Raw genomic sequence first — 16,143 nt, 5'->3', positions numbered from 1 at the left:
CAGGGACCAAAACCAAATACAGGTGTGGTCTGACAAGTGCTGAGTAGAGATGAGAGAAATTTTATGAATTTAATTAATAATATTTAATCTATGAAGGAGGCCTAGTTTTTTTGTCTGGATTTGCATGAATTTATATATATAATACAGAACATCTTCTTCCAACTCTTGGTAGTCATATCGTGAAAAACAGGAATAAAGATGTTCTCTCACCTTGAGAAAACTCTAAACCTGCGATCTTTCTTCAATAAATAATATGGGTTTTAGTAGCATAGGACTAAAGAGAGCTTTAAAAAGAGGTTTTTAGTAGTATAAGGCCATATAAGATTTGGATCTACTCTCTGGAGCAGATTTGGATTCAGGCCAGCTGCCTACCTCAATCATGAAAAATCGTCTCAGTTTCATGGCTGTCCTCCAGTGGATAACACGGCTCAGGGACAATGCATATTAGGGCAACACATCTTAGGAATGATGCAAGTCAGGGCACTTTGCTGTATTAATTCTGTGATAGTTAACACCAGATGTTGATCAGAAAAATTATCCAGTGACAGACACTGTTAAAAAGAAAGAGAGAGAGATTTTTTTCATTCCTGACTTTTGTATAAGGAAACAGTCACAGAAAAAGGGTTAAAATAAGTCAGTGGTGAGGGGCAAGGGCAGCTTCCATGTTGGCCAAAATGTAAAGCTGAAACACTGCTCTCTATTCAAGTTTTTGCTCTTCAGAAATCTCTCAAATTTATTAAATTTCAGCTTCACAGCTTTATTTTACATTGATATTTTATTATCCAGGGCATGAAAAAAATGCTGTATTTTTTCTTGTTTGACAAGGAAACATCAGCATTTTATCTGACTTAAAAAATCTGATATTAGTTTCAGAACATCCAACAGCCCTCACTGGGTTTCAGTTAGTATTTGCTAGTTACAGACTGATATTTTTTAGCATTTAAGATTGCAGAAACTGCTCTGAAGTCATCCTGCCCATGTCATACTGGATTCCCAGTGTGCTTCATATGAGAGGGAATGGGTTAGGTCATTCCTGGAGAGTCCATGGAAATAGACCAAGTAAATAAAAACCAACAGCCCATAAACTTGCTGATTTATTTTTTTTTCCCTAGTAGAAAAGCAGCTGATTTTTCACCAAGCAGGGAGAAGTTAAAACAATTGATAATTCATGTTCTGGATGGAAAGGTTTGAAAATTATCCATAGCCTAGAGTAACATGATTAAGAAACCCAACCAATGTTTGCCTCAAGTTGTACTTTTTCAGATTTATAAATCTCTCCTCAATTTCTAAGAGGAATAAAGAAGAGCAATATTTATTTCAATCTTTGTTTTTAACACTGAACTTTGATTTTAAGAAACAATGTGATAGGTACATACAAATTATACTTAACACTCAATCCATAGTACTGAAAAATAGTTCAGTGCCATATTCTTCTGCTTAGCTATACAAATAAGTACAGTCATGCCACATGAGTCTCTTAATATGGCATGGGTATATTTTGCACTTAATCAGCTCTTATATTTGCACAAATAAAAATCTTTGTTGGGTCAAATAATTTCTACTTTAACATCCATCAAATACCAAAAATTTAGAGGTATTTATGTTACATATATTCAGCTTGAAAATAAGATGTTGATCATTCAGTTATTTGGTATATGATGGAGAAAAAATTGATTCCTACCTGCTTTCTTATTCTTAGGTGGCTTCCATTTATGTCCCAAGGTGTGATTCATTCAGAAATTGAGCTGTACCCTCAAGGTAAGTTTTATTCTAACTTTAGGGAAGTAAGATCAGTAATTTCTAATTTCTTCTCCGAAGAAATCTGGGCTGAATTTAATTTACACTTTAAATATCAGGGTTAACAATTTTGCAGCTTCCTTTGTTATATTTCTGGGAGTATATCCTTTGTGTTTGCATTGTATAATGTGTGTACATGGTCGTGAGACAGCAATGAGGAATGAAGAACGAAAAATTTTTGTATTGGCTAGAAGCACAGAATGACTTTTCATCTCTTCTTTCAAACCTTTGCTTTAATGTTAAAGGATAGACCCTTTATTAAATTAACTTTTTTTTTTTTTCAGAATTTCAAATAAATCAGCAGCTGAAAATGCAAGAAGAAGCAAATGGTAAATGCTGCTCTAGTCTTCAGTCTAATGAAGCCAGTTTCTATTTCAGAACTAATTGCTTAAAATATTTTTTGCCATTTTTATTTATTTTACAGCATTAATTACAATACAGTTTGAATATTTTAGTAAACTCTGAACTTCACATTTTAATTTAAACAATAATATTTTTTTTATGCTTTCTTTTTATCCTGCCATTTTTCTTTCCATAACATTGATTTTCTCTCTGTTTGGCTGAAAATTCTTATTTTTCTAGGACTTTTTTGGTGATCTATCTTAATTTCATTTTTTTATATGATTCTTTCTCCTGGGCTATATATAGTTTTGTTCTCAACATTAACTTTTCCGTTTTCATTTTTACCTGTGATTTCATATTTGTTCAGCTTGATTTTTCTGTCCTTGCAGCCAGTGCAATTAAATTACATTCCTTAATAGCACATAACAGTTTCTCAGCTGTGAGAAGTGCTTCATGCATATTACTGAACAATAATTTAGAAGCTGTTGGGAGAAAGTTTGAAAATGTGTATTCATAATTTGTCAGTCAAGATATCCATGATGACCCAAATACCTTGTCTTATTGTCCGTATGGCAAGTAGTTAATGATAAAATTTGTACCCAGTAATTATACAAATTATATCAAAATTCCACTCTATTATTAACTTTATTATGAATCACAAGTATCTTTGCCCGTCTTTATTTCTATGCCTTTTTCAGAAAGTACTGACTTTCTATCTGCTGATCACTTTGTGCCTTAGCTGTTCTGCATGCTTTGCTTCCACAAGGCCTGCATATAGAAATCCTTCTTTATGTAGTTCAAATCAACCTGATTTGTCCTTTCTGTACCTACAGTTGGATCTCTGTGCAGTGTCATTTAAACTGTGCTTGTCTGGTTGTGCAGTAAAAGTTGCAGCAGATAAAAAATTCCTCATAAACCTAACAAAAGATTACAAAGAGTAGAAGTAAACTAAGTGTATATCAAACTGACTTATCTTCAGGGAAGACTGGCTTTGTATTGCAGTGAACATTTTGCTCACAGCACTCTCATCCTGACCCTGTGAGAGAAATGTCTTTGTGCTGCCCAGAAGAGCTGGTCAGCTTTGTCATTGACAAAACTTACCCTTTGTCAAAATGGACCTGTTTCATGGAAACATGAGGTGGGTTGTTGCAAATGTCTCAAAGTTAGGTAGCCAAAGGCATACACATCAAATAGCCTCTTGTTTCAGGCAATTACCAAAATATGTAACAGTGGGAAAGAGACTTGAATTTACGTATTCCACACCTACAGAGACTGCTTCAATTGAGGCTGAGTAGATGATCTGAGATATTTTTCACCTAGTTTTTTCCCATGAGTCATTAAGTACATCTACCTCATCAGAACAAATCCCAGCATTTTATACCAAAGAGAATGAGAATGATGTGTTTGTAATACTTACTATTTCTAGTTTCTATTTGAAAGTATGGAGTAATGTAATGAGGATTTCTGACATCAAAGAGATAAGAAATTTTAGGATTCTTCTTCCATACCCACAATGTCTTTCAAACACAAAGTCCTGTCTGTTTCCAAAAGCCCAAAAAGCCTCAAAGTCAATATAGAGGAGTGCAAACCAAAACTCCTTTTTATCATGTTTTTGTGGAAGTTTGATTCCTTTTTTAACCTTGAGAATTGTGCTTCTGTGCAAAATAGTTTCCTGACACATACACCTCTCCTTTGGAAGTGGGAGTTGAGCTAGCTAGAATATACAGTCTGAAGAGAGCCAACTGTGTTGTTTCAAAATTGCATTGCTTAATGAAAGAGAAACTTGGAGAGGATAATAGAATATACAAGGCCATCAAAACCAGAGTTACAATAAATCAGACAATGAACAAGTCCAACAAAGAATACATTTTGCCTGCTTGAAAATGAATATTTGTTTCTGAAAGACTTGACCTTTTAGGAGGGGGAGTGCATTATATTTTACCCTTTGGCTACTCCATTTTTCACAAGCACTTGTAAATTGACTTGTCATTATTCTCTGGTAAAATGGTCCAAAGGAACTTTGTCTTTAAGGAATTAATATTATACTGTTTGAAAACAGAAGAGGCCGACTTTTATGATAAATGAGCTCCTCCATGGGGCACTGAGCCCCTGCCTTAGTTCTTTGTTTCCACCTTCAGTGTGTAGAGGCTTTTCACATTCTAATTGATATTGGTCCTTTCGTAGCCTGATGCTGTGGTACTTTTCTCAAGAAAGTGGGTCTACAGAGAAAGTGGTGAGGATGTACATTTTCAAAGGTATAAAAGAGTTTACTACAAGCTGGAGTCTGATCATTTCTAATGGAAATTAAAGATTATCTAGTCCACCCACCCACCACAGAAAGTGACCACATTGTCTTACTACCCTTATTGTCAAAAATTCCTCCCTTATGTCCTACCTAAATCTACCCTCTCAGTTTAAAACCATTCCTCCTTATCCTGTCACTATAGGCCTTGGTAAAAAGTACTTGTCTTTTTCATAAACTCCCTCTATATATTGAAAGGTTTAAAGAAGGTCTCCCTGGACCCTTCTCTTCTCCAGGGTGGACAACAACCTCTCTTCATAGGGGAAGTGCTAGATCCCTCTGATCATTTTTGTGACCATCCTCTGGACCTCCTCCATCAGGTCCATGTCTATTTTGTACTGGGTCCCCAGAACTCAGCACAGTATTCTAGGTAGGATCTCACAAGAGTAGAGTACAAGGGGAGAATTACCTCCCTCAACCTTCAAGGTTTGACTGAAGAGACAATGAGCAGTTGCTGTCTGAATTCCCAGCTGTGTATTTAAAAGTTTATCACCTTCCAAACCAGATGTCAGCCAGACCTCAAAAATTTGGAAAACTGGAGGTAAAACTTCCTGCTAGAGTACAGTCTTTCTTGGGCAAATTATTGAAGGATAATGGGGTGGGGCCAAGATAAATACTTCTGTCAGACAACAAATTTAATTCTTGCAGGCATTACCAGACAGGTTTCTGTTGATAAAACTGCAGTTTACAGTTGTGGTTTAAACCCAGGCAGTACCTCAGAACCACGCAGCTGCTCGCTCACTCCCCCTCTGTTTCCTCCCTGGCTCTCAGAGGGATGGGGAGGAGAATTGAAAGAAAGTAACTATCATGAGTTGAGATCAGAACAGTCCAGTAACTAAGGTATAACACAAATCACTACTGCTACCACCGATAATAATAATGATAAGGGAAATAACAAGGGAAGAAAATACAACCGCTCATCACCTGCCAACTGATACCCAGCCCTATCCGAGCAGTGATCTAGCCCTTCTGGGTAACTGCCCCCAGTTTATATAGTGGGCATGATGCGCTGTGGTATGGAATACCTCTTTGGTTAGTTTGGGTCAGGTGTCCTGTCTCTGCTTCCTGCTGGCTTCCCCTCCTCCCTGGCAAAGCATGAGACTCAGAAAGTCCTTGATCGGAGTAAATCTTACTTATCAACAGCTAAAAACATCGGTGTTATCAGTATTGTTCCCAGGCTGAAAATCAAAACCACAGCACTGCACCAGCTACTGAGGAGAAAAAATACTGCTATAGCTGAACCCAGGACAACAGTGTGGCATTTATTTGTAAGGTGACTGTGGGCTGGTATTTCATTTGTCATTTGCCTTCTACAGAATGAATTTCAGTTGCTGAGTGGAGCTTGTTTCATACAGGCAAAAGCTGCAATGAAAAAAGGGGTGGAGAGTGTGCAATCCCAGCTTTTCAGATGTAGAAATTATGTATTGTTCTTTCTTTAAATAAGATTTTGTTAAGCTGCTTACAGATATTTAAAAAACTTTTGTTCATTGTATGGGAGAAGAGATGACATTTCAGTGTCAGGGAAGTTTTATATAAAATGATTTTCTAATGAGTCCTCATCTAGTGTCAGAATTTTCTCCAAAACCTTTTTTTTTTTCATGCTAATTCCAATGTCATACCTCCATCCAGGCAAACAGAGCTCTTGTTGATGTGTCATATCAACATAAAATGAGACAAAATTGTACTTAATTGGGATGCATTACTGCTTTTCCTTGTTTCATTTCTTGGTTATGTATGTTATCATAATCCTAATTCTGAAGGTTAGGCTTTTCCCGTGATGACCCATAGGGTTGTCACTAGAAATCTCAGCAGGCTGTGTTTATATATCCAGTACACTGAAAACCTCCTAAGTCTTTAAAGTTACATAAGTTGCCCAAGATGAGTTTGAATGATGTAGTATTTCACCAATATTCTGTTGACTCTCCCAGCACCATTACGTTTTAGGCAGGGGTGTTGAAACTACATGATCTTAATGTCCTTTCCAACCCTAACCGTTTCTTGATAGTAGCTATGGTCCCTGGGCTAAACTATGCTTTTATTTATATCTTTCAAGTAAACTGCTACATATGACTAACAGTAATGAAAGCATTTTTATTTTTCACTTTACAGAAGAAGACTGGAAGATTACTGTAGTCACTGGGGATTTTGAAACAGCTGGCACAACAGCCACAGTATCCCTTTACGCTTATGGAGAAAACAAAGCTTCTGGTCCTATTATATTGGGATCTGGGAAACACCACCTGTTTAATCCCAACAGTGAAGATATATTTAAGGTACAGTATGGCTGTTATATAAACACTGGAGAATGAAAACCATATGCAAAATAGCTTTTCTCAAAACTGGATAATAACAGTAATGAAAAGGACTCAAAGCAAATACGTAAGGATCATTGTTTCTGAGGGAGTGGCTGACTTTTAGGACAGTAAGATTTGAATCAGCAAATGTATTCATAACTGCATCAAACAGACGTGCCTCTCTCAGAATCTGCTTCATACTTGCCTTGCCTTTGCTTGATATGCTACTTTCAACTAGATGCTCATTTGCAGAGGTAGAAAAAGCTTTTTTGACTGTTCTTTGCATTGATGTAGTAAGAAAGAGAGTCGTGGCTATGGCTTGTGTTGCATATCTGTCTTTGGAAGTGTCCAGTGTAAGTTCTTCCATGGGTTTCCTCAGACTTCCACTGAAGCACACTGTCATGGGAACCTTTTCTTTGAGAAAGTAGGAAGGAAGGAGTGGGGGACACATACTGGCTAATAACTAGAGCCAAATCACACTGAGTAGGTTAACTCAAGTGATTTAGGCTAGTGGTGTCCTACTTCTCCAAGCAAATGGAGGGATTTCTCTATTCTTCAGAGAAACCTCTGAGAGGTGCTTCAAAAGCATGACATTTCCCAGGGTTTTTCTAACTTCCTATAAGTCCTACAATTTCTTCCAATTCCTGCTGTATACTCAGAAGTGTACCAATTGCTAAATCTGTGCTATGTCATTTAGGTTGAAATAAATTATGCATAATAAGCAGATTTTGGGGAATCAGTGACAGATGGGAGAGGAAGCTTCTCTGATTTATTTGCTTATTTAATTAATTAATTTAATTTTTTGTTTTCCAGTTTGAAGTAAAAATATGTAAAAGTTTTTGAAGAGTGAAGTCAGTGGTGGTCTTTCCCTTATATTTATTTGAATTGAAAGTAACTTAGCTAAAGTTTTCAGATAATGCTGGTTTAAGATTAACTTATATGTCAAAACAAGAAGGTGAAATCAGTATTTCTCTGAAGACTAAATTTAAGTATTACTTTTCAAATCATTCTGGCACCAGGAAGATGTTGCCAAACTCTTTTCAGTGGTGCCCAGTGACAGAACAAGTAGCAATGGCAATAAACTAAAACACAGGAAGTTTCACTTCAACAGGAGGAAGAGCTTCTTTATGTTGAGGGTGGCAGAGCACTGGAACATGTGCCCAGGAGGAGCTGTGGAGTCTCTCTCTCTGGAGGCATTCAAAACCCTCCTGGACATGTTCCTGTGTAACCTGCTCTAGATGATCCTGCCTTGACAGCGAGGTTGGACCAGATGGTCTGCAGAGGTCCCTTCTACCCCTAATGATCCTGTGAGATGATCATCTTGGATATTTATTCAGATGGTTAATGGTACCTGACAGCAAGTTCTTACTCATTTATTCAGTCAATTGAGGGAAGTACCATCTCATTTCAGAATCCCTTAGGTCATAGGTATAATCAGAAGAAATGGCAGAAAAATGGCCCATAAAAAGAGAATGAGACAAAACTGGACTGTATTATCTTAATAAAAATCAAGAATGCTAGTCTGATAAAAAGTACAGTTAACTGTATAGTAACTTAGGTATCTAAAGTAAATAATTAATATTCAATATGTTCAAATAATGAAAAAAAGGAAACCTATTAAAACGAGTATATCAAAAGTGCATCAAAAGGAGCGTGACCAGCAGGTCAAAGGAGGTGATCCTGCCCCTTTACTCTGCTCTTGTGAGACCTCACTTGGAGTATTGTGTGCAGTTCTGGTGTCCTCAACATAAAAAGGACATGGAACTGTTGGAACAAGTCCAGAGAAGGGCCACGAGGATGATCAGGGGACTGGAGCACCTCCTGTATGAAGATAGGCTGAGAAAGTTGGGGCTGTTCAGCCTGGAGAAGAGAAGGCTGCGTGGAGACCTCATAGCAGCCTTCCAGTATCTGAAGGGGGCCTATAGGGATGCTGGGGAGGGACTCTTCATTAGGGACTGTAGTGATAGGACAAGGGGTAACGGGTTCAAACTTAAACAGGGGAAGTTTAGATTGGATATAAGGAAGAAATTCTTTCCTGTTAGGGTGGTGAGGCACTGGAATGGGTTGCCCAGGAAGGTTGTGAATGCTCCATCCCTGGCAGTGTTCAAGACCAGGTTGGATGAGGCCTTGGTAGAGATGGTTTAGTGTGAGGTGTCCCTGCCCATGGCAGGGGGGTTGGAACTGCATGATCTTAAGGTCCTTTCCACCCCTAACTATTCTATGATTCTGTGATTCTATAAATGGTAATGGTGCTCCTCTTTATACTGCTGAGATTTTGTTGCTCATCAAGAACTTGATTTTGACATTGCTTGCATTGCTGTGTACAGCCAGCATAAATCCGTTAACTTCAGCTGTCTGTGATGAAGGCTGGTGTAATGCAGGTAGAATGAAACAAGGCTATCGCCCTTGGAAATTTCCATATGGGGGTTGCACATGAAATACACTGAAGATAATTTACAGTTGTTGTGCGATAGGGAGAATTCTTGTTTCTGTCTGGGGTCTTGGGTTCTAGGTTCTTACAAGATAGTTGTGTGTAAACTGCATTATATTTGCCCTTGTGGCTTAGAAAATTTTTTCACCAGATGGGAAGGTCAGGGAATGGGAAAGAAAAGAAATTTAAATTTGATGGATTTCCCTTTCTGCTCTATAATTGTTCCTGTGTGTTCAAAGAAACTACTTCTAGGCTATGATTTTCTGCTTCTGTTACTACTCAGACATAGTTTTTGGGGAATAATTTTTTCTGGTGAGAGTCATTCTTCCTCCAATAGAGGGGTATCAATCTACCAGAAGTTACAGCTTTCATCACAACTGTGATCTGTTTCCTCCGTTTCCTCTGGTATCATCACAGTCCCTAAGTATTTCTCAGTATTTAAAAAATACTGATTTTGGCAGTATGTTGCTGAAGACACTGAAACTTTAATTATGCTATAAATTATATTCTCCAGAGCCCTGTATTCTGCGTCATCATTCTTTGAAATATGACAAATTCTCTCTTATGGCTGTACACACTGTTGGATAAAGAAATTATTTTTATAAGTATTCTTTTAATGTTTGGTCATGCCATATATTCCATTCTGTGTCAAAGAGAAGTAGTCAGAAGCCTATAAGCTTCTGTAAAAGCGAGCTACAATTTTTAAATTTTTATTACTTCAATACAGAATAATTCTGTGTCTTTAGGTGCAAGTTCTGCTCTTCTAGTAATAATAAAGCCAGTAAAAATACTGACTGGTTCAGTAGATCTGCTTTCAAAATATTGCAAGCCTTAGTGAGAGTGGCAGGACCTAGCACCTCTTTAGCAAGAGCTCTTCCATGCTTGGCTTTATGAGTTTGCTTCATTATTGTCCCTGCAGTCTCTTTGGGGTGATGTTGGTCTTACTGATCTCAACACTTTATCAAGTTTATCTTAAATAACGCTACATTGACAGGCTGAGAAAGTTGGGTCTGTTCAGCCTGGAGAAGAGAAGGCTGCGTGGAGACCTCATAGCAGCCTTCCAGTATCTGAAGGGGGCCTATAAGGATGCTGGAGAGGGACTTTTTATCAGGGACTGTAGTGATAGGACAAGGGGTCAAGGGTTTAAACTTAAATGGGGGAAATTCAGATTAGATATAAGGAAGAAGCTCTTTACTGTGACAGTGATGAAGCACTGGAATGGGTTGCACAAAAAAGTGGTAAATGCTCCATCCCTGACAGTGTTCAAGGCCAGGATGGACGGAGTCTTCAGTGACATGGTCTAGTGTGAGACGTCCCTGCCTTAAAGCCCTTTTGAAACTTAACTATCCTATGATTCTATGATATTAAGCTAGTAAGAGTGCTGTTTTTTTTTCCTAAGAAACGTTCAAAATCATGACTTTAATCTTATATTTTGTAATTGATGGCTCTTTTTGTATGGAAGATAGTTGTTCCATGTTTGTAAGTATAGGACATGGAGTGTGCATGATATTTTAGGATAATTGAAAGCTGGAATCCACCCCTGGTGTGAATTTTGCTGCATAAGTCCATTTCTCTAACTTGTAAAGCTGGTGCCATATCCAGTTACACTATTCAAGTTTTTTCATCTGTATAAACAGTCCTTTAAACACTGCCATACTCTATCAGGGCAAAATGCCAGAAAATGTTAGAGGTAGATGAAAAGCAGAGATCCTACTAATACTTGCAGAGATAATTGATCATAAAACTTAATGAATAGTTTTCCTGTGATGAGATTATATAAATCTCAGCCTTTTTCCTTCCAGTTACTTGTACCTTGTTTGTAAAGAATTGTGTTCATCAAGTGCACCTTATGCTGTATTGCATCGCATGGAGATGTTAGAAGCTTATCTGTTGCTTTTCATTTTGGTTTCTTCCTGTTTAAATAAAATTATCAGTCATTTTAAATAATCTATGCATTAATAATTGAAACTTTTTTGTTTAAAATCAGCCCTACTCTTAAGGATCTGTTGTGTTTCATTGCATGTCTTTCTCTCCTGCACCCTGGATCAATATTCATTCTTTCATCAGTCAAAACAGAGATCTCTAGAGTAAACCAAAATGTTATAAAAACAGGTTGAAACAAATTGATTTTCATGCTTTTCCTCCCATTGTTAAAATAAAAGAGCCTGTAATGAGCTCAGTGAGAATTCTTCTCAAGTGGGAAGATTGCAGAAGTAACCGCAAGCATTAATGTAGCTGTCACCTCTCTTAACTATAGGACTTCCAGTGCCTAAAAGCTGGGCATAGCTTGTGTTCTGCTATTTGCCAGCTGTCTCTGTTTGGCCAATTAGGTCTAGTTGAATAAAACTTGGAGAAACTAAGGCTTTAGTCAGATATGCTTAAGACAGCATAAAACAGCCATACTGCTGGCTTTAACTCCGCTTGAAACTGTCCATCTCTCTGCAAAATGTATATGGTAACAACATGAACCTCATTCTGTACTGGGGTAAAAGGAAGAAGTATGTAAAACCAACTTCATCAGCTACAGGCTGTGCATGAAGCAAAATTCATCTTGTTCCAAGAAAACAACAAAGAAGTAACATAAAGAGCTCACAAACAATCTGGGAGGAAAACACAGTTCATCTCATCTTCAAGAAATGAGAGTGAGTAAACATGGTGCTGCTTGTTCAGTAATTCTGAAGTATGGAGTACAGCAATATTGAGTGTATATATATGTACATACATTTTTCCTTTTTAAGGTAGTTTCTTGAGAGAACTTTATGCACTCAATTTCAGGTTTAATCTTGCATCCATATATCTATAAAATGTCATTTTTTTTTCTACCTGATGTCAATGCAAGTCCATGATGATAACATAATAGCCCCCCCCGTCTGCCTCTGAGTCACTCCTCTCCTGGGTTATGCTGTTTGTTTAGCTCCCTGGTAGCTTTCAGGTGATTGTTTCTGAAATTTTGTGACACTAGTTTCCTTTATTAAGGGTCTCCCTGTTAAAAGCTGCTCCAGCTTCCCATATCAGGTGCCCAAATCCATTTTTTGTCTTCACTGATTCATGTGCTTATCTTGCCTTACTATCAGCCATTTTCTAGTCTACTCACATTTTTATGCATCCAGTCATCTCAGTATCTGAGCACTTTTCAGAAGTGGGTGGTATGACTATCGTATGGTTTATTCTCTCATTCTCGCTCTTAAAAAGTATTCTTTTTGTTTGGGCTTGATACAACTCTGTAATGATAATAGACACTTTATACAGCACAGTCCTTATGCTAAACAAGATGAGATCAATTTATCTTGCATCAAAACAGAAGATGATAGAGTAAAAAATTTTTGATAGCCCTTAATTTATATGGCCAGCTCTTTGGCAGCCCTTTAACAGTCCTACCTCCTGCAAAAAATATTTCACTGTACATTATAGGGATTTCTTAGTACTAGTGATGTTGAGTCTGATTCTCACTCTAGAGATAATTATGTCAATAAGGTGATGACATTGCACTGAGTGATGCAGAATTACAGAGCAATTGAGGTTAGAAGGGGTCACTGAAGATTTACAAGTCCAGTCCCTTTCTCAAAGCAGTGCCAGGTAGAGTAGGTTGCTTAGGTCATTATCTAGTCAGGTTTTGAATATATCCCACTCTGCAAACTCTCTTGGTAAGCTGTTCCAACATTTGACCTCTCTCACCCATTTTTTTTCCTCATATATTTAAGTGGAATTTATGGTATTTCAGCTCGTGCCCATTACCTCTTGAGTGTTTACTGGACACCACTAAGTCTGGATCTGTCTTCTTTAGCCCTTCCCATCAGGTATTTATATACATTGGTAAGATGCATGTGATGGAAGTTAAGTAAAGATTAAGTTTTTTTGCGTTGCCTGACCTTTGTTGAGCTTTCTTACAGCCGAAGCTCGGCTGTATTCCAGTTGACATTCTCTGGTAGGCAGTGTTCTAACTCCCCATCAAAGCACTGCAGTAAGTTTTGAGTCCAGTAAAAATACTGGTCTGACTTGGAAAACTGCAGGTCACTCGGAAAATCCTCATATATATAAGTGGCTACATTCTTTTAACATGATTTTTTTGCTTACTTTCAAGAACTGACACCCTAATACTGTAAATACTTGGTGCTGGCATGATTTAATTAACTACAGAGTAAAAAAAAAAGTTCTTCCAGAGCTTTAATGTTATTCTTGAAACACTTTCCCTTTTGCTGTACTTGAGCATGGAAAAAAACAAGCTGTCTGTTGGTACCATTAGCTTAGCAGGTAACAACAATGTGACATTTGGTTTCTCTAATTAACCTGGTAACAGATAATTGGTATCCATTTTAGTAAATAGTGGCACGTTGTTAGCCTGTATAGGAAGGTCAAGTGAGTGAGTATTGATATTGGACTAGCTACAGGATGAAAAGAGCTTGAGTGGCCTGGAAAAGAAAGTGTTTAAATGTCACTGTGCACTGAGCAGTACTTATTTATCCAGGTTATTTTTGTGACTGAAACAAATATGAAGTGGGAAAAAAATAATGCTGACTTTTGTGTGGTAAAAAAATAATGCTGACTTTTGTGTGGCCTTTAAGCCTACTTCTTATATGTCTGTATCCACCTTTTTCGTGAGCACCTGTGACATATTCTAATTCTTGAGTTGGTGTGCAACTGTGCCAAGTATCTTGGCCACAATTAACAAATTGGCTGAATTAAGACATCTGGAAAATGCAAGCACCATGGTTGGGCCCTGGGTACTTTACTGGTACATTAGTTACGATATTTTTGTCATGTTTACCAGCTGCATGCTAACAATTTAAAAGCATCCTGTACTTCCAAATATTTCTCCATTATATGCAGATGCTGTAGAAGTTAAACTAATGCAGTCAATGGTTTTTCTTTCTTTGGGGAATCAAGCTGCTGCACGTGACTTCTCTGAAATCCTGTTAATGAGGTGGCCTTATGTGAAATTAATAACTGCCTGTCAAGCATAGCCTCTAGTGGTTGTGTTAGACATTGGGATTTTGGTGTAGCTGCCTCTGATGTATCGACTTATCTAAATGATTTTCATGCTACGCTGAGTTTATTTCAAAGAGATTGTAGGATACTTTCTGCATAACAGGTATGCAGTGACATTATTTTGCTTATTGCGGTATGTAAAAGAGCAATGGTATCATTACGTGTATTCCTTCCATGCTTTTAGCAAAGTATCTTTCCACTGAACAGTCTCCTATTAGTCCAAGGAACTCTCACTTAATTTTTTCACTTAGTTAAACATCTTAAGTATATGAAAAATAGGTCATACTGACTCCACTCATAGGTATGCTAGGGACTGAAAAAAAGTATTTGAATAACTCCTATAGAAACAGAATTAAAATTTAGTCCTTTTACCCTTTAGGAAGAACTTCCTGCTGATAAACCTGGATTTCAATTTATGCTTACAGACAAATTGTAAAATATGAGCTTTGTTAAGCTTCAACTTCAAAAAGTAAGACTAGGTTTTCTAATGCATGGTTTAATGAGAATGTTCCTATTGCCTTTGGTAAGAAGAGAATTTAGACTTACGCTTTTACAAAAAATAAATAGTAGCAATGAACAAAGCATATAGTTATATTGATTAGCAGGTTAATATTGTGTAACTGTTTGCAAACATTCAGAATGTGGGTGTGGTTGAGGCAAGGCTACCTGTTTGAAAATGTGGCCTTTCAAAATTGGAGGACAATTGTTTTAATAAGAAAACATGGGTGTTGATATTATTGCCTGTAACAGTGAAGAAAAATACTTCAATAGGAATAGAACTACTACTATCATTGTACTCACAATGACATTATTAAGGTTAATAAGCTCTGACAATCTCTCACAAAAGCTCGAAAGGGAAGGGACCTTGCACAGACCCTGCTTATCATAAGATTTGGTGTGTTGATGCACCAGAAGGCGTTTCATGGTCAACCACCAAGTGAGCTCTAAATAACGATTCAAATGTTTTGTAGAACTTTTTACAGAGTAGAGTGCGAGGCTGGTATTTGTCAGAAGTCTCTCTAGCAGGAAATCCCTAGAAAGATCACTGTAAATTATGTTTGTGGTCTCTAGATTCCTTTACCTCAGTGAAATGTGTGTTTCCAAGCCCTTGTTTGCTACCACTGGAGGAGTTTAGGTCTTAGGTGTCATTTATGTTCTCTACATGGCTGTTGTAAGTCACATCAGAATGGCAGCTTCATACCTCCAAACTGGTATCTCTTAAATTTTATGACTTTGAATTTCCATCCATGTTCAAACTGTACTACATCCAGATGAAGAATTTACAGGGAGAAAGGAACTTTGCAAAACAATTTTTAATATTATTAATAAGCAGACATTTGAACCTCTGGAATACTTTGACCATGTGCTTTGGTTGAGAATTGGATGTCTGATGGTTTTGTCAGTGTTCTGTTGCAGAGGCTGGCAAAGATTAGCCTCAAACTGCTACTCTTGCTGCAACACTGCTATTCAGTGCTCACCAGCAGCAATGTGCCTTGAGAGGCAGGACTGGCCAGTCTGAGAGACTATTGTGCTAACTCAGCTGTACATTGCTAAGACTGGCAAGTTTGTACAGAGCAGCGTAGATCTATCTCCCTATCCCTGTCTTGTTGTTTAGGAAGTTTGAGTTCCTGCAGCATCTAATTACAGTGTAGTGGAGGAATGTCTTTATTATACTGACCATGTTCTTCAGAAGATTTATAATGTATGCTATTTCTCTGTTATTCTGTCTGCATCAGAACTTCCACCAATAGCAACAGAAATTGCTCAATTATATGAGGTAACTGTGCGATCACATTATGCTTGAGCAAACCTGCTAGATTTTCAAAGTTAGCCACAGAATTACAATAGATAATTTTTTTATCTCTCAATGGAGTTGTGGAAAAATAAACATAAACTTCTAGAAAAAAGTACAGAATATTGGATTTATGTTTTTTGAGGATCTCAAAACTTATGAAGAGAATTTTGCAGTGTCCCTGTGAGAGATGTGTTCT

At 37.5% G+C, this 16,143-nt stretch overlaps 1 protein-coding gene across 1 annotated transcript in view; it reads left to right on the top strand.

Moving 5' to 3' along the window:
* RP1 (RP1 axonemal microtubule associated) overlaps positions 1–16,143 on the top strand; it is a 217,828-nt gene that overhangs the window by 84,301 nt on the left and 117,384 nt on the right. The window contains exons 23-25 of the mRNA XM_062633144.1: positions 1,700–1,758; positions 2,082–2,126; positions 6,551–6,714. Of these exons, the coding sequence (XP_062489128.1) occupies positions 1,700–1,758; positions 2,082–2,126; positions 6,551–6,714 (268 nt within the window). The remainder of the gene's footprint in view (positions 1–1,699; positions 1,759–2,081; positions 2,127–6,550; positions 6,715–16,143) is intronic.

This window comes from Pezoporus occidentalis, unplaced genomic scaffold (genome assembly GCF_034315485.1).
Source record: "Pezoporus occidentalis ecotype Australia unplaced genomic scaffold, CSIRO_AGI_Poc_V1 ctg4, whole genome shotgun sequence".
NCBI lineage: Eukaryota > Metazoa > Chordata > Aves > Psittaciformes > Psittacidae > Pezoporus > Pezoporus occidentalis.
The sequence above is the reverse complement of the archived record's forward strand: the minus strand, read 5'-3'. Positions and strand labels throughout refer to the sequence as shown.